Source organism: Mustela erminea, chromosome 13 (genome assembly GCF_009829155.1).
Source record: "Mustela erminea isolate mMusErm1 chromosome 13, mMusErm1.Pri, whole genome shotgun sequence".
In the NCBI taxonomy this organism is placed as follows: Eukaryota; Metazoa; Chordata; class Mammalia; order Carnivora; family Mustelidae; genus Mustela; species Mustela erminea.
Genome location: NC_045626.1, coordinates 92,253,127 through 92,273,519, shown reverse-complemented (window position 1 = coordinate 92,273,519; position 20,393 = coordinate 92,253,127). Strand labels below are relative to the sequence as shown.

The 20,393-nt window shown below is 64.2% G+C and overlaps 1 protein-coding gene across 8 annotated transcripts in view; it reads right to left on the bottom strand.

Annotated features, from left to right (window-relative positions):
• The window catches only part of FBRSL1 (fibrosin like 1), a 76,948-nt gene that overhangs the window by 32,368 nt on the left and 24,187 nt on the right, over positions 1 to 20,393 (bottom strand). For all 8 annotated transcript variants that reach the window (XR_004278334.1, XM_032311538.1, XM_032311536.1 and 5 more), the window contains exons 3-4: positions 14,517 to 14,621; positions 12,448 to 12,483 (exon numbers count right to left, since the gene is read on the bottom strand). Coding sequence is in view for 7 of the 8 variants with exons in the window: in XM_032311538.1 (XP_032167429.1) it covers positions 12,448 to 12,483; positions 14,517 to 14,621 (141 nt within the window). In the remaining variant the exon portion in view is untranslated. The remainder of the gene's footprint in view (positions 1 to 12,447; positions 12,484 to 14,516; positions 14,622 to 20,393) is intronic.

The window sequence follows — 20,393 nt, the reverse complement described above, 5'->3', positions numbered from 1 at the left end:
TCTCAAACAAAGGCATGCAAAATTCATGGGCAAGGAGACCTTGACTCTGAGCCCACTTCTCCCGTCAGATGCTCTAGCGTCTGAGCCTGGGCCTGGGCCAGAGGAGCCCCCGGGGAGTGGGGAGGAGAGAAGCAGGGAGCAGGGGCAGGGTCCGTCCTGCCCACGGCGGCCCCCTCAGGCCATGGAGACAGAGAGGGCCCGGAGGCTACCCTGGGTCCTACCGTAGAGAAAGATACTACGAGCCGCCCCAGCTCTGCTTCTGCCTCCCCCTAGCTTCCTACTCAGGTGACCCCACTCGATCCAGGGTCAGAGAGGGCTGAGGGTCAGCACATGGCCTGGTGCTCTGGACCCAGACCAGGTTCCCACTCCCGCTGCTGCGTGCAGTCTGGGATGTCTGCTGCGGAGGCCCTGCTCACAGAGCTGCCCGGGGACTGCGGAGGCCCTGCTCACAGAGCTGCCCGGGGACTGCGGAGGCCCTGCTCACACAGCTGCCCGGGGACTGCGGAGGACCTGACTCCTCGCCGGCTTGAAGCTCACTCTGGAAGAGCACTCCACCCACAAAGCCCTGAGCAGCTGCACACCAAATCAGCAGGGCCCCTGGTTAACGTGGGCTAGAAGGCCACGGAACATTCTAGGGAGCCCACCTGAGCACGGGGCAGAAAGGTCTGAGCTGCTGGACAGTCGGTGCTGAGGCCACACTCTGGGGTGTGTGCCCTGGGGACACCCGGGGAGTTTCAAGAGGCACAAACTTGACGTGGGCTGTTTTCGTGGGGCTGTCGTCATGGCTCACGCATGTGCGTGCAGGCCCAGCTGGCCCGTCACGGATGTGCATGTTCTGAGACATGTCAAGGTATACTCTGAGGCCCGGCTCACGGAAGCGCCTGGCGTCCTGCCCAATGCGTGCTCTGCCCCAGGGCATCCTGCCCAGTGTCCCAGTGTGTGCAGGGCACATGTGCACCCAGGTGACCTGACACAGGGTCACCTGTCCCTATGCATGTGGCCCAGCAGCACTGGGCTTCATGAACGCTCTACCCAGCGCTGCTGCCTCGGAAGAGCTTCGGGGAGGAGAGTGGCCGCCCTGCCTGCCCGCGTGGGCACCCGTCCCCCCCACAGAGAAGGGCCCAAGGTGCTCGCCTTCCATCGTGCTGTAAACGCTCCCCCGGGATATGCAACGCGTGCCCCGGTAAGCAATTCAGCTAAAAAAGGAGCCGCGAATAGACTCCAGGAAGCCCGGGGCCCAGAGCCGCCTCCCATCACCCACGGTCTGGAGTTGGGCTGAAAAGGCCATTTTTCACTCTTGTTGGTCAGAGAGCCCCACCCTCAGATGCTGGGCAGTGACGTGGGACCTCACAGGCAGGGGTGCCAGGGGTGGGGTGGGGGCTGTGGTCTGGTCTGTGGCTGGGGCGGCCATGAGGTCAGCTGGGTGCTTGTGTCTGAAGCACCGGGCCAGGCTGCAAGGATGGGGCGCCCCGCGCGGGGCAGCTGCTGGGCCCGCCAGTACTCACCTGGGCGTTCGCCGACTCCACGGACAAGAAGCGGGGGCCCAGCAGGTGAGGGATTTGCTGGCAGCAACGGGGAGAAGCTGGGGTGTGGTTGTGCCGGACAGCAGTCCTGACACCGTAGGGCAGGCTGGAGAGGGGAGCCCCACATCCCGCTGGCGGGAGGCCCGGCAGGCTGTGGGGTGTGGGGCTGGTGGCGCATTGGCTCCCTGGAGTCACTTCTATACCACTCAGGACCCAGCACCGACCCACCTGCTTACGGGTGGGGAAACAGAGGCAGAGTAGTTGGGAGCCGACCCAGGAGGGTGGGTGCATGGGGTCTGAAACCCAATCTCAGTCTGGCCCTTCTGATCAGGACCCCATGCCAGGGACTCCCTCAGGACAGCTGGGACAGGGCTGGGGCTCCAGGATCACCCTGCAAAGGGCCCTAGGCCACGCTGGCTCAGAAAGTCACAGTGAGCCTGATTAATTATGCACGATAGCTAGATGAGGACCCTGAAAATCCCACACTTGTTTACTCAGCTAATTCACTTTTTATGAGTGTTTAGGCTTTAAAGCAAAACAAAGCACTAATTACCCAATTAACGAGCAATTAAGTTACTGCAGCCCTAATAGCCCAAGTGCGCAAGGCCTCCACGGGCTGAGGGTGAGTGAGACCCACTGAGCGGAGAAGCGCGGCTGGAACCACGCAGGTGCACTTGGAGGAGGGAGGTGGCGTCCTCACCTCTCCCGGGTGGGGGCAGCAAGGACAGATAGGGCTGGTACCTGCCCGCCCCGGCGTGCGCCCCCCAGAGCAGCCCAGAGAAGCCGAATGACTCTCCCGCTCCGTCCCACGCCCCCTTGCGTTCCCCCCGCCTCAAGTGTCTGCATCTCGGGGTGGCCCCCAAGACCTGGGCAGTGGCGGGCCCTGGTTTAGAGCTCTGAGAGCCCTGAATGGGCCGCCTCACAGAGACAAGGATGGTCCAACAGCTGACCAGTGGGCTCTTTGGGCCCCGTGAAACAAGTGGGTTGGCGTCCCGCACTTGGGCGGAGGGTGGTCTCTGACGGAAGCGCATGGAGACACGGCGTGGGGTCTGGTGCTCCCGAGACGCCAAGTCTGCGCCGGGGCTGGAAACACAACAGCTTAGGAGCTGCCGATGGCATGAAGCTACGTCAGAGGGGAGAGTCCAGGGCTCAGAGTGCTGGGCAGGTCCGGTGACTGATCGGGCCGGGGAGGCCAGGAGGAAAGGAGCCATCCCTCTAACTCTCCAAATCTCAAGACGACTGGAATGGAATGCTGGTCCTTCCGCTTCTTAGCCCACGGGACCTGCCTTGCTGCCCCTGGACAGAACGCATGGACGGACGGACGGACGGACGGATGGATGACATAGCACGGTGCACACAGTACTCAGAGGGAGATGGCAGGGGACGAATGCATGGACTGACGGACGGACAGATGGATGAAAGACTTAGCACGGTGCACACGGTACCCAGACGGAGCTGGCAGGGAGTGAACACGTGGACGGTTGGAGGGACAACATGGATTCTGACCACTGAGGTCTGAACTATCCTCCTGCTCCCGCCGCGGGGTCTCCAGGGGGTGGTACTCCCGAGGGAGGTCTGGCTTTCACAGTGACGGCCATCCCACAGCACCACTGTGCAAAACACAAAATGGCTTTTCCTCTTCTCTGGCTGCAGTTACCAAGGATATCAAGGAGAACTGGGCACTGCTCTGTGGGTCCACCTGAGTTCGCCTACCAGGGAGGAGGAACTGGGGAGCACCATGCAACAGCAGGCATGGAGGACACGCCTGGACGGATGGACGCCTGGTGCCCTGGGTGCTGGCTGTGCTTAGACGCCCACGCCCACAGAGCCGGGGCAGCCCCTGCGCCCCTCTGATCCCCCCCGCAGCTCCCGGCCACACAGAAGGCGACCCCCTGCCTGCATGAAGCCCTCGCGTGCACACGCCTGCACATTCACACGGACACACGCTCGGACTCCCTCCCCCCACCGCACGGTCACGCTCCTGGGCCCGTCTGAGCGCCATCCCCCCAGGGGCACTCAGGGGCACCCCGGGCCCTAGCCTGATGGCCGCTCTGCGTTCTCCCCTCCGGCTCCCTCCGCTCTCTGCGCGTTTGCTGCGACGGGCACACGTTTACTCCTCCGTCCTGCTTCCCACCCGCCCTACCTTCCACGGCCCCCATGAGAGAGGACTTCGGGTTCTCTTCTACCCTGACTGCAGGGCCTGGAGTCACCCCTCACCTGCGGCAGGCAATCCGTAAGTACTCAGAGACCGCGGACGGCCACTCCGGGACACGCCTGAGCCAGGAGGCCCTGACAGCTTCTTTGGAGCCGGCCAGGCCCTACCCGAGCCTCAGGGGGACAGGTGGGGGCCCTCTGCTCCCGCCTCAGGGGCCTTACAGGGACGCGGTCCGTTCCTTCCTCCACGCCCAGGGACGGCGGGCTCCCTTCCTCTCATTAGCGGCCGCCCCACAGCCCTCGCTGGGCCGGAGTAATTAACGAGCCCGTGTCAGCGAATGAATCAAAGACGGCCGCAGCCCCGCCGCCGCCGCTGACCTTTCGCGGAGTCGACTGTATTAATATATTCTCCTGTTGTCAGACCCAAAGCGCTAACTGCCTTATGAATTATTTATGAACACAAAAAGTCTTAACCAGAACAGTGTTAACATTAATTCCTAACCTCCTGTGCCCCGCAGCCCTGCGTGTTCTGCATAATTGAATCCCGGCCGGTCGCCCGCCCCCGCACCCGGCCCACCGCCTGCCCTCCAGCTCTGGCTCCTGGCACGTGTGGCCACCGCCACGAGGGCTCCTTGTGGGCCTGTCCAGAGAGGCTGCATCTGGCCTCTGGGGCCAGGGCTATGACTGGGTCCCCTGGCGGGACGGGAGTCCTGGGCTTGGAACGTGGGGCCGTTCCCAGTGGCTGGGGCCTGGGCGCCGCGGAGCAACACAGGGTCCGGGTGAGAAGGCAGAGCCAGCTGGCACCTGGACTGGAGGCCTGCGTTCGGAACAGAGAAAGGCAGGCCGGGGGGCTGGCAGAGGTGGAAGGCCCCAGCGACCAGCGACCCCTATCCCCCAAACCCCCAATCCCCCCGCTAAAGGGACAGCAGGGTCTGCCCACACCTCAGGCCAGGCCAGGACGGAGGGCGCCAGCTGCCCCGCCGCCTTGGAGTCGTCCCCTGTGGTGGGGGCAGCACTGGGGGGAGCAGGGCTGCAGGCTGGCTCCCGTCCGGAGGCTCCAGGGGAGGAACCAGCAAGGCGAGGAGGCTATGGTGGCCGCCACAGCCCCTCCTGGGGTTCACACAGTGTGCGGGCCCAGCCAGGAGGACCCTGTGGGGCGATCATGCTGTCCGAGGCTTAGCTCACGCTGCCCCAGAGGTGCCCAAGCGATCCCAGGTGATGCTGCCGAGACACAGTTCCCTAGAGCTGAGTCCACAGGGGGTGAGACGGGACAAGACGACTGTCCCACAGCTGGCTCAGTGGTCTTCCCTGCAGAGCGGGCAAGGGGAGGGGCCCTGTGCCCAGGGAGAGGAGCGCGGGGCAGGGGGCACATCTGGGTGGCTTCTCCTAGCGGTTCCTGCAAAGTGACCAAGACGGACCCAAATCCGTGGCCCACCCCGTGCCTGCCCGGCTGGGGGCGTTCTCCTGCCAGCGGCTCGGGGCCGGCAGGGGGCTGCTGCCTGCCCTCAGCGGCACTGAGCTGAGCTCTGTCCCGTGCCTGTGGCCAGTTTGAAATAAAATAACGGGGGCATGGAGACTTTAAAGACGGGTGGACAATGCCACGGAGACGAGCTGGTTTGTCCCGCACCTAAGCTCTCCCGCCACTAAATGCAAGCCCTGCTGAGCGGGCTGAGAGGCAGCACAGGACACGGGGACACACCCGTGTGACCCCCACGGCATGGACAACTAGTCCAAGGCTCCAGGCTCCCAGCTGGAGGATGGTGCCCCGGCATGTCGCATGCCCCCCAGAACCCAGACCCCCTCTTGCTGACAGCGCCCTAAAACTCCCATCGAATGACCTGCCCAGAGAAGTGCCAACGGACGTGCCTCGACTGCTGGGATCAGCCTTACCTGAAGCCCGCCTCCCTTTTGGCCCTGGGAGCTGGCTGGGCCCCTCACCCTCCATGTGGCCCCTTCCTTCTTCCACTCAGTCCTGACCTCCAATCTGCCCTTGGCCGGATGTCCCCGGCTGGCTCCTGTCTGACCACGGGGCGCACTCGTGCCCAGCACTCCCCGTCCTGCCAGCCAGCACCTGGAAAGCAGCCGCCATGGGTTCTGTTTTCTCCCACTGCTGCCTGCTAGGGCAGGGACCCAGAGATTTGCTCTGCTCCCACCCACAGTGGAAGGGGCCCTCCTGGGGCCGGTGGTGCTGAGGCTGTCACAGTCATAGACCGAGGCTGTCACTGTCACAGACACGTGGCGCTCCACAGCGTGTGCACTCTGTGGGTGGGGGGTACAATGATGCGGGTGGTGCAGGAACAGCAAACACGGGGGATGGTCCTCCCCTCTCTCTGGGATCCAGCCATCTGGCGGAGAAAACCGAGGCCCCCAGCCCCACGGCAGCCTCACACTCCTCCTGTGCAACCGAGACCCTTGCCCGACCTAGCCCAGCTGTCCCTCTCCAAAGGGAGGATTGTGAATGGGGGAGGCAGGCAAGTGGCCTCTGGCTCCCCAGCCCTATCCCCAGCCCCCTATCTCGGGGGCCCGGGAGCTCCGCCTCTGCGGACAGCAGCAGGGTGTGGTCCCAGCCGTCCTGGGGATCAGATGCGGACCCTTCCCTGCCCGAGGTCCTGGGGCCCAGGGCGGGGAGGGGCCCGCGGCTGTCCTGGTCTGTGCTGGCCCGACCTGACTGGGACCTGTGGGGGCTGCCAGATGCCTGCCGCCCCAGCACACACATGGCACTGCCCCACGAGTGGGGGTGAGGTGGGGCCACCAGCGGGTGGGGCAACACAACAGGGCAAAGGGGTGGGCGTGGAAAGCTCTTCTGGCCAGCAGGGTGAGTCCCCAGCACCCTGGGAGGGGAGGTCAAGCAACCCTGCTGTGCCTGGTGCACAGCTGCCCTGGGCAGGCTGACCGCTACCCGGGACAGCGGAGCAAGGGGACAAGGACCAGGCCACCTGCAGAGAACAGCTGCAGAAAGACGGGGTTCAGAAATGTGCCCATGTGGCGGGTCCAACCTGCAGACACACACAGCTGCCCGCAGAGCCGCTGACACAGAATGTCTGCCAGAGAAGGGGCACCCCTGCCCTCCACAGCAGGGGGCCCTCCCCTCTCCCCTCCACACCAGCACCCTCCCCTCTACCCCTCTACACCAGACCCCTCCCCTCCACACCAGACCCCTCCCCTTCAACACCCCTCTACACCAGCAACCTCCTGGACACCAGCACCCCCTCTGCCTGGTGTATCTTTCTCCTCAGCACTTGCCACTGGCTAAAGCACTGGGCAGGTCAGGTCACCTGTTTATCTTTTCATCCTTTGTCCTGTCTTGCTCTATCTAGACACACACAGCAATCCACAGCCCTGCCCCGTTTCTGGAAGAACCTGCAACCCAGCTGCTGGGTGGGGGAGGGGCTGCAGCTTGGGGCCCTTGAGGTCACGCCCGCCCCCCCCCCCCCCCCCCCCGTGCCACATCTCCAGACTGAGCAACAAAGGGCCCACCCAGCTGGTCTGCTGGTCTGTCTGCACACCAGGGGCAGCTTCCCTGCGATCACACCCCTGGATGCATCCGAGGGCCAGGTTCACAGCTTTATGAGCCGGAGGAGGCAGTGCGGGCAGGCTGGAGCTGACACCCCCAGCCAAAGTGCTGGGGGACAGGGACACAGGGAAGGACTTGCATGTCCTACCAGCGGGACGGAGGTGGGCCATGGCTGCACCCCAGGGCCTTAGGAGGCGGTCTGAGTGAAGGGTGGGTGGGCAGGGGACCTTCTGACAACAAGCCAGGCTGGCCGGGGCTGCATCACAGGTCAGGACTCCATGCTCGGGACACACCCCGCAGTCCCCACAAGTTCCCGCCGTCCCCTGAGCGGCACATCCCTGTCCCCAGCAGCTGACTTCAGGACTGCCCCAGTACTCAGAGGTCATGAGGAGAATGCAGCTGCCGCACTAGGGAGAGGCTGACTGGGTTTTATTGCTTTTGTACAAATTACGGCCGCTCAGAAGTGGCCCAAAGAGCAGGGTAATGGATTCATAAACCTGCCTCGTAAAGACAGAGCCGGCTTTGGGGCCTGCCAGCCCCCAGTGTTGTTCAGAGGGGCGGCTGGGGACAGGGGGTGCTGGGCCACTACTGGAGAGCCAGTCTTGGGATGGCTAGGGGCGCCCCAGGCACCTCCCTGCCACCTCAAGGAGGACAGCTGGCCAGGGCTTCCCTGCACCCGCCCACCAACCCTCCTGCCACTAACGCCTTGGTGGGACCTGGGCCCACCCCCACTCATGCTGCACCCCCCAACTTCAGCCACAGAGGGCACGGCTCAAGGGACAAACCGACAAGTGGCCCGTACGCACCCATCCCACCAGAAGTGGGGGGTCCGGGGACCCAGGGTGGGAAAGCAGGTGCAGAGCCAGGAGCTAGGGTCCCTGGCGGGATCACGTGTGAATGGGTATTGAGCCCGCGTGGGGGGAGGGGGCCGCCTGCTGAGGAAAGGGGCCTTGGCCCGGCCACTGGCGTCCAGGTGGGTCTGACAACTACTCGGCCTAGGAGCCACACCACCAATGCTTTCTCCTGGCCCTTGCCCTGGGAACGCCGGTTACAGCCCCAGGGCTATGAGGAGGCCCAAGCAGCCCGTGGGGAACCACCCAGGGGAGCCTGCATCAGGTGAATGGAAGCTCGAACGCGGGCGTGGAGGAACCTTCCATAACCACAGTCCGGGCCGCGCCGGGGCCAGCCGGGGCCACGCTGCCGGCCACGGCAGCCTCCCTCCACAGCGCTGCGGCCCGCGCCAGCTGGGCTCCAGTGTGGGAGGACGGTGCTGGGGCTGCGGGTGCTAGGAAATTAGCTGTCTGTAGCCCAGCCGAAACCTGAAAATCAATTTCCAGAAATCTCTCAAACGCAATCAAGCCAACTGGCTAATTACACCCCGCGCGAGGGGTCCTGCCGTGGCAGGTATAGATGGGGTCTGCCTACCCCAGACCAGCTGGCGGGCCTCCTGTGCCCTTCTGTGCCTGGCTTACGGCCGGCTCTCCCACACTCACCCCTGTGGCCTTCCGGCTGCCCGGCCTGGGGAGAAGGCAGAGGCCTCTTCCTCCCCATCCAGCCCTGCTCTGCTGAGAACTCCACCTGCATCCGAAGGAGAGCCTCACCCGAATCCCAGCACCCTGCCCACGGCAGCTCCCTGCCTCTTGCTGCTCTTCCTATGGGCAGCTGGAGCGCTCCCCCCGCACAGCCTTTGCACTGGCTGCTCCCGGGGCCCCTCCCTCTGCCCCAGCACGTACACTCACACTTGTGTCCCCTGCAGCCTGGCCTTGCCCCTCCCTGCCGTCCTGGTCACCTCTGCACTCGCCGCATCCACCTAGGAACATTCTTACTGGCTTTATTCAGCATCTTCTCCGTGGCACGGTGAGGCCCGTGGGGCGGGGACACCGGCCACTCGGGTCAGCAAACACTTGTGGAAGGGAGGAGGGTGCCCGGGAGAGGTCTGGGAACCCATGATGGGCCCGGGAGCGGAGGGGACCTGCGGATGGGCCTGCCTGCTCCGGCTCTCAGCTCAGCCCCTTGGCCGGCACCTGCGGGGGGTTCTCTGAGGCCTGCACTTCAGTCCTCACCTAGAGGTGGGGGGGGTCACTGCCATGGTGATCACGTCCACATGGAGGGCATGAGACCTCCCGGGCTCATCACAGGTGGTGGCCGGTGGCATCACTGCCATTCTGCCTCCGCTCCTGTCTGCAGCCCCAGAGCCTCTGTGAGCACAGGCCGCTTCCAGAACACTCCGTGTGACGCACTCGGCCGGCCTCCCGGCCCCAGCCAGCATCCAGATCCTCATTTCCCTTTAATAAAAGAACTCCCAAGCCCTGCTTTGGAGGGAGATGGGTTGTCACGTCCCCAGTTCCCAACAGCTGAGCAGAGAAAATTACTTTCCAACTCATCTCGCGACACTAAGGAACATCTGATGTGTGCCGGGGAGGCCGCACCAAGCTTCCGGGACAAGCTGTCGAGGATGAGCAGTAATTGGGGATTTGCTGGGGATAAAGCTCACAGAATTAAAGCCCTTTAAGTACGGTCTATAAAGCAGGTCAGATGACAGCTGCCCTGGGTCACTAGTGCAGGGACGCGGTTGGGGACAGACAGGAGCCCTGCCGAGCCTGAGGTCCCACCTACAGACACCCACAAGCAAGGCACCGGGGCACAGGCGCACACCCACACGCGAAGCACGGCTCACTTCCAGGCACCCGCGCCATGACCGCCCCTTAAGCGCAGACACCCAGGGGCACGCACACACCCCTCCAGACGGACATGCCCATGGTCCAGAAAGAAACAGCACACTGGGACTTACAGGCGTGCACAGCCCCGCACAGCCACACGGAGACACAGGGGACATGGCACACACTCGCCTCTCACAGAGAGCCATCCGCGAGCTGTACACGGGTCAGGTGCTGGCAGAAGCCACACGCACCACCCAGTGAACATGCACGTACACGCACGCAGGCCTCGACCTCAGTGTGCACATTCGAGTATCTGGGGCGCCCATGGTGAAGCCTGGATTTAGAGGCAGGGTCATAGCCCCCCTCTGCCCAGTCAAGCTGGCCCAGCCCTCACGCCTCTGGTGGGCAGCGCCGGAAGCCACAGACAGCCCTGGGGGCCCAGTGCACACAGAGATCTGGGCACTGAGCTCACAGAACTTCCCAGGCCTGGGCCTGGCCACCCACCTGCCCCCACTCTCTCTGTTCCTACTGGCTGAGGGTCACAGGGGTTGGTTCCTCCTCCTCCAGTGCCAGAGGCACCTCTGCTTCTGGAATGGCCAGGCCAACCACCTGAACCTTGCAGCACCCGCCCACAAGCATATGCCAGGGACCAGCACAAACACCTGCTCAAGCCAGGACCTAATGTATACATCTACTCATGTCGGGGATCAGCAAACACCTGCTCATGCCGGGGATCAGCACACACCTGCTCATGCCGGGGATTAGCACACACCTGCTCATGCCAGGGATTAGCAAACACCTGCTCATGCCGGGGGTCAGCAAACACCTGCTCATGTCGGGGATCAGCACACACCTCATGCCGGGGATCAGAAAACACCTGCTCATGACGGGGATCAGCAAATACCTGCTTATGCCAGGGATCAGCACACACCTGCTCATGCCGGGGACCAGCACACTCTCCTGCTCGTGCCAGGGACCTAATGCACACGCCTGTTCATGCCGGGGACCGGAACACACACCTGCTCATGCTGGGGACCAGCACACACCTGCTCCTGCCGGCACCTGGCATGCACACGCAGGAACCACCATGGCCCAGCAGCAGGCTGGGTACGTCCCTGCCACCACCTGTCACTCCTGTGCAGTGGCCTTGGGGGGTTAAGTTGCAAGCAGCTGGCCCATTAATTACGGGTTTTTCTCCAGGAAACATTCCAAGGAGCTCTTGGGGGAGAAGACCATGAAGAACACATGCGATCTGGAAGCAGAAGGGCCGCGCAGGGGCTCTGGCAAGGAGGCTCGGGGCAGGGAGACCCCAGTTGCCCAGGGACTCTCACACACGGAAGGAGGCTCCAATCGGCGCATCCCTGGGCCTCGCCCGTCTGGGACCCTTAGGCTGGCACACACCCTTGACTGTCCCCTCACTCTCCCTGTCCCGACGTGCATCACACCAAGTGTTATCACCAGCCACTTCCCGCCCTAGCACTCTGCCCCCAGCTGGAGCCCAGCGCTGGCACCACTCCCAGCGAGAGTGCCACTCCAACGAGGAGCAGAGGATATGCTGAGACGACCCGGCCCGTGGGGGGAAGGGGCACTGCAGGCCGCCACCCATGGCTGTGGCCGGACCGAGGAGGGAAGGGCCCCCCCAGGGAGACACCGCTCTGGCATCAGGATGTGGCCACCACCCAGAAGCCTACAGCCCACCAGGTGCAACGCTGAAAACCCGGCACCTGACCCACCCAACCCTGAGGTCAGGGCGGCTAGGGGTCAGGGGAGGCCCAGGGGCGCAGGGTGTCCCGTCACACAGAAAGTCAGTGGGTTAATAACACACCCTATAAAAAGCTGATGTGATTTAGAGAAGCCGCCCAGCAGGCCTGGGACTCTGGGGCTCTCAGTAAATCAGGGGCTGGGGGCAGAGGCAGGAGGCGAGGATGAGGCGGGCAGAGCCCAGGCCCCACCCTCCAATGAGCCAAAAAAAGGCTGTAAATCTGCAAAAATGGCTTTTATGGGGCTCTGGGTTTTATGGCGCCATTAACGTCCCTCCTGATGCTTAAGGGGCAACGAAATGAAGTCACGAGGAAAGGGTAGGGGCTGCTGGAGTAGGGGTGGGGTGGGAAGAGGGGAGGGGCAGGAAGCAGGGGCAGGAGGCGGGAGGCAGGGCTAGGGAGGTAGCCCCCACAGAGCTGGCCTGGTCAGGCCCAGCAAGCCAGCACCTCCTGCCACAGGGCCCGGGAGCCTCACACCTGAGCCCAGGCCGAGCGCGGAGCATGGAGCGCGGCGTGGGAGGGGTCAAGTCCCTGGGGTGGGGGGGTGCTGCTCGGTGCCCGGGACCCTTCACTCCAAGGGCCTCCTGGCAGGACCCGGAGTAGAGCATCTCCCTACCCCTGGTCCTCAGGAAGTCAGACAACGAGGGCCGACTGTTCTCCCTCGGGGCGAGACCCTGAGCGATGCTCCCAGCTGGTCTCTGCCGGCCTCCGCCCCAGCTGGCCTCCACCCCAGCCCCGCTGCTGGGGCAGGGACCACACGCTGAAGACGGCTGGGGGCTCTGGCGGCAAGGGGCATGTGTGGGTCCAGCCCGCAGTGGAGGGGGCGGCAGACTTACCGAGTAGCCTCTGCCCGACACGGCCTGCGCGGAGCTCTGCGGGGGAAGGAAGCACAGTCAGGACGGTCACAGCCCCCCCGGGCGGCCCCTCCTCTGAGGACCACCCCCTTGGCCCAGGCCCCGGGCTGCTGCTGGGTCACCGGAGTGGGGGGCACGAGGCTGGGACCTGGGACAGAAGCCGCAAGGGAGGGTACAGCACAGCGGCCCAGAGTCTCAGCAGCCTCCCACCTGTGCCTGGGGACCCACGTTTGGAACCTCCCCCGAGAGACTCCGGAGACGTGGTCCAGCCCAGCAGAGCGAGCCCAACCAAGAGGAGGGCGAAGTGGCTATGTTGCCTCAGAGAGGGGCTCAGCCCCCAGGTCCATCTCGGCCCCTCGCGGAGCCAGGTCCCACCTTTCCACACATGGTTCCACCAGCCACGGGAACGCAGGGGAGGCGGGCCCACTCCTCTGTGCCCGGGTCGGGGGGGCGGGCTGCCCCCGACTACCCAGCAGCCTCCAGCCTCCCGGCCTCCCAGGGTTGTGGGGGTACAGGGGCGGAGGGCAGGCTTCTTGGAAGGGGAGCTGGGTGGGTAACCTGGGGGCCCTGGAAATAACATGGCAGGGCACACTGTGGCCACTGGAGGTCCCTTGAGGGAGCCCCAACAGCACTTGGTGGATCGCTCTCTGGTGCCAGGAGAAACAGGAGCTGGGCCCTGCGGGAGGCTGCGTGAGGAAGGGCATTCTGCTGTGGGGGCTGGGGGGGAACAGGAGGGGGCAGGTAGATGCGGGGCGCAGCGTAGGGTGAGTGACGAGCAGGTGCTCCGCGGGCCAGCGCAGACTCGTCCAGGGCCCGCGGACCAGGGTCTGGAGCCTGCTGGGGGGAACGGTGGTCTGGCTGCAGATTCCTCCAGGACGGTGGATGACCACGGGGTGTGTGTAGGGGAGGGTCCCCCACTGCTGCCTGGACTTCTCTGCTCTGTACACGGTACCCCATCCAGCCTCGGCTGGGGCTCTGGGACCCTTCCTTCCCCAGGCAGATGCTGGAAGGCCGGCTGGCGGGGCTGGGAAGCCCACTGCTAAGCCCTGCCGGCGGGGGCAGGGGGTGGGGGCAGGGGGGTGCTGTAACTGCTCTCCAAGTGTGCGCCCTCAGGGCTGTCCCTGATGTGCTCAGAATCTGTCTTCACGCGTCCCACCGGCAATTAGCGTCCGAAGTAGGGCAGCCCCACGGCCCCAGACAATTACCAGCCCATTTCCCCATCTCGTGGCAGCGAGCTCGGGCCAGGCAATTAGCCCTCCTCCGGGGCGGGGGGGGGGGGGGGGGGGCACCGACCGCGCCCCCAGGCCCCTATTGAGATGATAATGAGAGACGCTCCCTCCATTCAATCATCTAGAAACCCAGCCCCCAGCCTCCCTGCTTCTGCAGCAGGGGGTTAGGAAGACAAAAGCCTCTTGGGCCCCCCCAACACCCCGAGGCACTCCCTCCTGGGACCCCTCACCCCGGTCTCCATCTTAATCCCCCGCTGTGCCCACCTACCCCCTCCTCCAAGTGGCTGTGGCCAGGGAGAGCCAGGGGCCCTGGAGGGCACCCAACATGCCTACGGCGGGCCACGTCCAAAGTGCAATCCTCCCCGTGCTGTCCCAGTCAACGAGGCTGGGGGGGGGGGCTGCCCTCTGGGGCACGGTCTGTCCCCAGACCAGAACGCCCTTGCTCCCAGAGGCCTCAGCAGGCCCGCCCACCAGGCCAGAAGCACTGCCCACCGCTGTTCCCACCACGGCCCTGGCTCCTGCCCACTGCCCTACCAGCAGCACCCATGGGTGAGGGCAGGCTCCCTGCTGGACAGGGGCCTCCCCATGGGTCTTGCTGGGGCCTCTTCCGGGTTCCCCACTTAAACCCCTCCTAGTGCGGAAGTCCTGATTACCGAAAAATCATGTTTTAATGAAGGCAAAATGCTAATTGCAAAGGCAAAGCCCCCAGTGAGTCTCAGGTGCTAAGCGTGGGCCCGCGGTGTCTGCGGGGGCGGGGGGCCGGCCGCGGGCACCAGAGAGACGCAGGAGTGTTTGGCTGAGCAAAGCAGCTGGGGCACTCACGTCACTGAGCTGGTCCCGAGAACTGCTCGTCCGGGAGCTGGTGGCTTCGTGGAGGCTGTCGTCCCCACTGTGGCGGTCGCCCCCTCTGGACGCGGTGACCTTCATCTGGGGACAGGGAGAGGCAGGCTCAGCAAACACAGACCCAAGCCCTCTGCCTGTGGGGGGGCAGGGCGGGGGCCCGGCCAGGGTCAGGCTCCTCACCCCTGCCCTGCCCTGCCCTGCTCACCCACACTGAGCCCCAGGCCACGACCCAGAGAGAGGGCAGCGGGGGCAAGGCTCTGCGGAGCTGACCATTTACCACTCGGAGCAGAAACACCCAGAAGAGCAGACGACACACAATGACATAATGCCGCTGTGAGCTCTGCCCTGGTTTCCTGGAGCCGGAGCAGGTGGGCCGCCCCGCCCCATCTAACTGCACCAGGGAGCCGGACACCAGGCTTCCAGGACAGGCCGGTGGCCGCTCACCCACCCCTGCAGCACCCACACCACCATGGTCCCAGGTGTGCGCAGATAGGTGTGGACCGGCCACTTCCCACTGTGTGACCCCAGGCCACTGCTAGACCTCTCTGTGCCTTGGCTCTGCGTCTAGAAGCACGGCTGCAGCTCCGGTGTATGCCGGCCAGCGCCCCACCCCATCTCACGCAGCAGCCCGTAAGAGATCGGACACTTGTGCCCACTTTACAGGCGGCCAAACCAAGCCCAGAAAGTTAGGTGAAACCAAAATTCCTGCTTCTTTTTTCCTTTTCACTGGGACAGAACTGCAGTCACCACTCCCAACCACGTGGCCCAGGTGTCCTGGGCTCCCCCACTCTCTGTCCAGGGTTCCACCACCTCCCGACCGCCCAGCTTCCCAATTCCCACAGTTCCCACAGATCCCGCAGCTGTGTCCTCTCTGTCAGCGTGTGGGACACCTGCGGACCATCCACACCCCGTCTGTGTGCCTGGCCCCTTCCGTGGAGCAGACCCAAGTGGCCGCTGACCCCTCACCAGCGTGGGGACACCACGAGGGGTATAGGTGTCCTGCCCTCCTCTTTGTCCCCAAGCCTCCTAGCTCAGCGGGTGCAGGAGTGCGCAGAACGCACCCCATGACCAGGGTCAGTGAGGTCTGACTGGGTCCGGAGCCTCCAGCCAGTCCTCCACGTCCAGCCCTTTTGTCTCAAACACCCTCCAGCCTGGAGATCCTGACCGGGCCAAAGGTCAAGATGGGTCTGCAAGGCACAATGGCTATGATCTAGAACATTCCTGAGTCCTGGGAAACACCCTGGGGACCTGGGTCCCTGCTCCTGTGCATGTCACGGCAGGCTCAGCCAGAAGCCTCTCTCGAGGCAGCCCTCAGAGCCCCTGCTCCCCAGGGCCACCCCAGGTCCCAAGATGGGGGTACAGCCCCCAAAGCCATGGGCCCTGGGTTGTCGGCCAGCAGAGTATAAATGACAAGACGGAACCAGGGCCCACAATCCCCAGTCCAAGGTCCCGGGTGCTAGGGCTCCAGGAGAGCCCAGGTCTCCGCGCCACCCTCCTTCTCCAAGGCAGGCTAGGGGCAGGGTCCTGGCCCCACATCCAGGGCCTTGGGGACCCCTGCCTCCTGTGCTCCTTCCTACTTGGTTGGGCACTCCATGTACAGACCCTGACCAGTGCGGCCTCTCCTGACTCTCCAAGTCTCAGCTTCCTCACCTGTGAAATGGGATGCCACCAAGTCCCTCACACGTGACGGGATGCGCGCGTGGGCTGCAGTGTGCGTACGTGTGTGCGCGTGCATGCGTGCATATGTGCGTGCGACTGTGTGTGCACGCGCGTGTGCTGCAGCGGGTGCGTGTGCACGCACGTGGGTGCATGTGACGCAGTGGGTGCGTGCGTGTGGCGCTGTGTGTGTGCACGCATGTGTGTGCGGGTGTGCTGCAATGCGTGTGTGCATGCTTAGGTGTGCGTGTGACCCCGTGTGTGCACGTGTGTGTGTGTGTGATGTGGTTCTGTCTGCCTGAGCCCTGGGCCAGCCCCAAGAAGCCACCAGGTGTCACTGTTGTTACCTGCGGGCTCCCCCAGCTCCGGACCCCAAAACAACCCTTCCCCAAAGCGGAGAAAACTGGGGCATGGGGGACCTTCCTTGCTGCCTCGCTGGGGGAAGCCTAAGCAACCGAGAGCTACAGTCCGGTGCTTCTCAAAGCAGGGTCGCTGGGCCGGCTGCAGCAGCAGCACCCGGGGACTTGTTCAGGACACGAACCCCCAGGCTTGCTGAATTTGAAGCTCAAACCCTGTGTCAGCAGGCCCTCTGGGAGATTCTGCTGCAGCTCCGGTGGAGATTATGTCTGTGACCATTAGTCCTCACCCTCAAGAGCTCCACACGGTCACTGCTGGGGGACAGCAGCTCAGCCTGAGCCCAGGGCAGGGTCCCTGTCCCAGGAGAGAACAGCTAGACCCAGAGAAACCACAGGTCCAGGGAGGGACCAGTGCAGACTAGCGTGCACTGGGACGACTGCTGACTGCACAAGTTTACCCGGTAAGGGGAGAGGAGGCTGAGGACTACGCGACGACCTCCCACGGCTCTGGAAGGGGAGGGCGCCACGTGCCCCGGACGCACATAAGCAGCCCGTCTCCTCCCTGAGCTGGGCCCCAGGAAGGAAGCCTCAGACCGACCCCTCAGCAGTGCCCTGCAGGTGGGGCAGGCTGGGGTCTGTCACCCTTTCTCACGGGGCCAGTTTTGGCTCTGAAAGCCCCATTTCCCAGAAAGTCCTATAAAACTGAGTCCTGCATCTTGGGCACTACGCCAATCCCAGGCATAATGGGCTGGCTGGTCACCTACTTCTGTCCGCGGGCCACAACCCCAAACAGCTCAAGCTGGGGTTCGGCTGTCCAGTAGCCCCATCTGCTCCCCTAGCTGCTCAGAAATGTTGCTGGCCAGCTAAGCCAGGGGTGGGGTCAGAGACGGCACACCTCTGCTGCCAGCTGGAGCCCGAGAGATGAGACCAGAGTCGCTGGGGCTTTCAAGTCCATGTCCAGGGCCAGAGGGTGCCCTGATTGCCCTGGGAGGCGGGAGCCCCTGTGCCTGAGCCCACCACTGGGCCTCGTGGTCCGTCCACTCATCCATCTCCACCACGCACCCCCCTTCTCTCTGCCCTTCTACACACCCAACCACCTACCTGCCTCCTCACTCACCCAACCATCCCCCCCCCCACATGTCCATCCACCCACTCGTCCCCCTGTCCGTCCATCTACCCATCTACCCATCCACCTGCCCACCGGCCCACCCACCCAATGCTTACAGGGTGCCTACGAACTGGCTCTGTTCTGGGCAGCAAACACAACACACACACATTTCCATCCTCCTGAAGCCTACGAAGAAGAGACAGGCACGTGGTTGGCAGACAGCCACAAGTGCCAGGACAACAGCAGAGGGAAGAAGACAGGGCTGCCAGGGAAGGCTTCCGAGGAAAGGTGTGGAGGCGGGTCAGAAGGCCAACAGAAGAGTGGAGAATGGCCCCGCGGAGACAGATGCGGGAGTGGGAGCCCTCAAATGGAGCACGTATAGCTTCTGCGGTGTAAACACACCACAGCTGGGCTCGGCTGCCAACAGTCTGAACGCTGGCGTGTAAATTCTTGTCACAGTCGGCTCCTGCAAGGCGGCGTGCCACCAGAGCACACTCTCAGACTTGGGGCTGCGGGGGCGGGTGCCGGGACTTCACCTTCCGACTGAGAGATCCGGAGAAGTACGGCACTGCCTCCATCTGGCAGGGTCCGGTCCTGGCGCTCAGAAAGGTGGGGATAGAACAATTCCCTTAGACTAGGAGGATTGAGCACTGCCGTCAGACTGTGGGCTCTATGGGGTGAGGGACGCTACTCTCACTGGGGCCTACCAGGAGCACCCTGGGGCTCTGAGCTCTCTGGCAGGAACACCGAGGCCATGGCAACGCACCCATGAAGAACCCCTTCCCAAGACAGCCGTCCTTCCCTGAGCTCCTCACAGCAGGGCGCTCCAGCCCAGGCCACACTGCACATCCCAGAAGAAAGCATCTACCTCCCAGGCTGGCCGCCCAGCACACCAGCCCAGACGGGCAACGTGTGCTTCCACTTGGCAATCAGGCCACGGGGGTGGGAGGTGTTGGCGCTGAGGGGACTGGGTGGCCAGTCCGGAGGATGCTGCTAAGAAAGGGCCCAGGAGCTGTCCCGGGGCAGACAGGACGACCCATGCCCGGTATGCCCCTCACTCCCTGGGCGTCCGCGTCCCAGGCCAGGGCCGTCAACCTACAGCTCTGCCAGGAAGCCTGCTCGTGTACCTCCAGGCCTCGTGGTCCCCTACTACTTGCTCTTCCCATCAGCAACAGGTGCCCAGTTCCCTGGGGCTCAGTGGGGCCTCCTGACCCCGCAGAAACTGCACCCCATCCCAGGCGGCATGTGTGACGGCCGCCCTCCCCACGGCACGTAACCACAGAGAGTGTGACATATGATTGCTGGGTTCTGTTCCGTGCGTCTGCCCTCTAAGCCCTAGCGCCCGAACCCACGACTGGCAGAGGCCTGTGCTGTAGGTCCCGGTTCTACAGTGAACCTGGCAGAGGCTGCGGCAGGGAGCACCAGGGCTTCAGACAAGGCCACAGAGCAAGGGAGGGGGCCTTCACGCAGACAGTGCAAACCCCCTTGGGCAGGCAGGAGCCGGTGAGCACTGGAGTGTGGGACAAAGCCCCCCTGCCCCAACATACGAGGCTCTGCTGTGTGAGCTCAACACCCCTCCTAGAACGTGAGAAATGGGTACGGTTGAGCTTGGGTGTTCTCAGGCTGGTGTCCCCCGACTGATGGCAGGTCCGCCGGTGAAGCGGGGCGGTGCTGCTGAGACTCCCGGGCGCGCGCCCCAGTGCAACCAGCTGCAGGAGGAGCCTGGTGCTCCCACTCCCCTGGGCTGGCTGACACCTACTCGAGTTACAAGCTTGACCCCGCTTCTTCCAGATAATCCTTCCCAACCCTCTGTCCACTCCTACATCGACCAGGATCCCAGGGCCCCGCGTGTCCCTCTGAACGTGACATAGGATCACGTGTCGGTGTGTCTGTCTCCAGCATCATGTGAAAAGTCGGTCCCTGGCTGCGGTCTGGCGCCGTGAGGGGCTCAGGCAGCGCGAGCGTTCCGACAACCCAGCGCCCAGGCGCGGACCGCGGCCCTCCAAGGCCGGCCGTTCCTTCCACTGCGCCCTGCTCTTCAGGACGCTCGGACAGGTCGCTGGGCGAATGACGGCCGGGCGGATGACGGACAGATGCACGACGCACCGCAGCTGGTAGGGGATGCCATTGAGGCCACTACCCGAGCAGCTGCATGGCCAGCAGGCTCCAGGGGACACAAGCTGTGGGAGGTCCCGGTCTGTGCTTGGATGTGGCCCCCCTTGCTAGAGGAACAAGATGAGCCGCCTTGTCCGGCCCCCAGAACTCTATCGGAGTGGGCCGGTGCGGGGCCCTCTGGGCTCCATCCAGCCTCCGTCACCTGCTCGGGAGATGTCCCCATCTTTCTAGAAGCTAATGACCTGATTTAAGCCACCAAGAAGCCTCTTGTACAGCAGAAGTCTCCTGCTCGGCGGCTGCCCACACGGAGCGGCTGGCCTGTCTGTTGGCCGCCAGCACAAGTTCTTAAAAACATCCACCAGCTCACGCCCTGCACTGCTGACGACCCCCAGTGGCGCCTGTACAGCGCCCCCACCCTTGGGAAAGCCAGGCGCTTGCCCTCCCCCGGGAGTGCCAGGCGCTCGGCCGTTCCCCTGACTGGAGTGCCAAGCGCTCGTCCCTCACCGGAGTGCCAGGTTCTCGGCCACCACCCCCAGGAATGCCAGGCGCTTGCCCCCCCCACCAGAGTGCCAGGGGCCTGTCCACCGCCCCCGGAATGCCAGGTGCTCTGCCGCCCCTGCG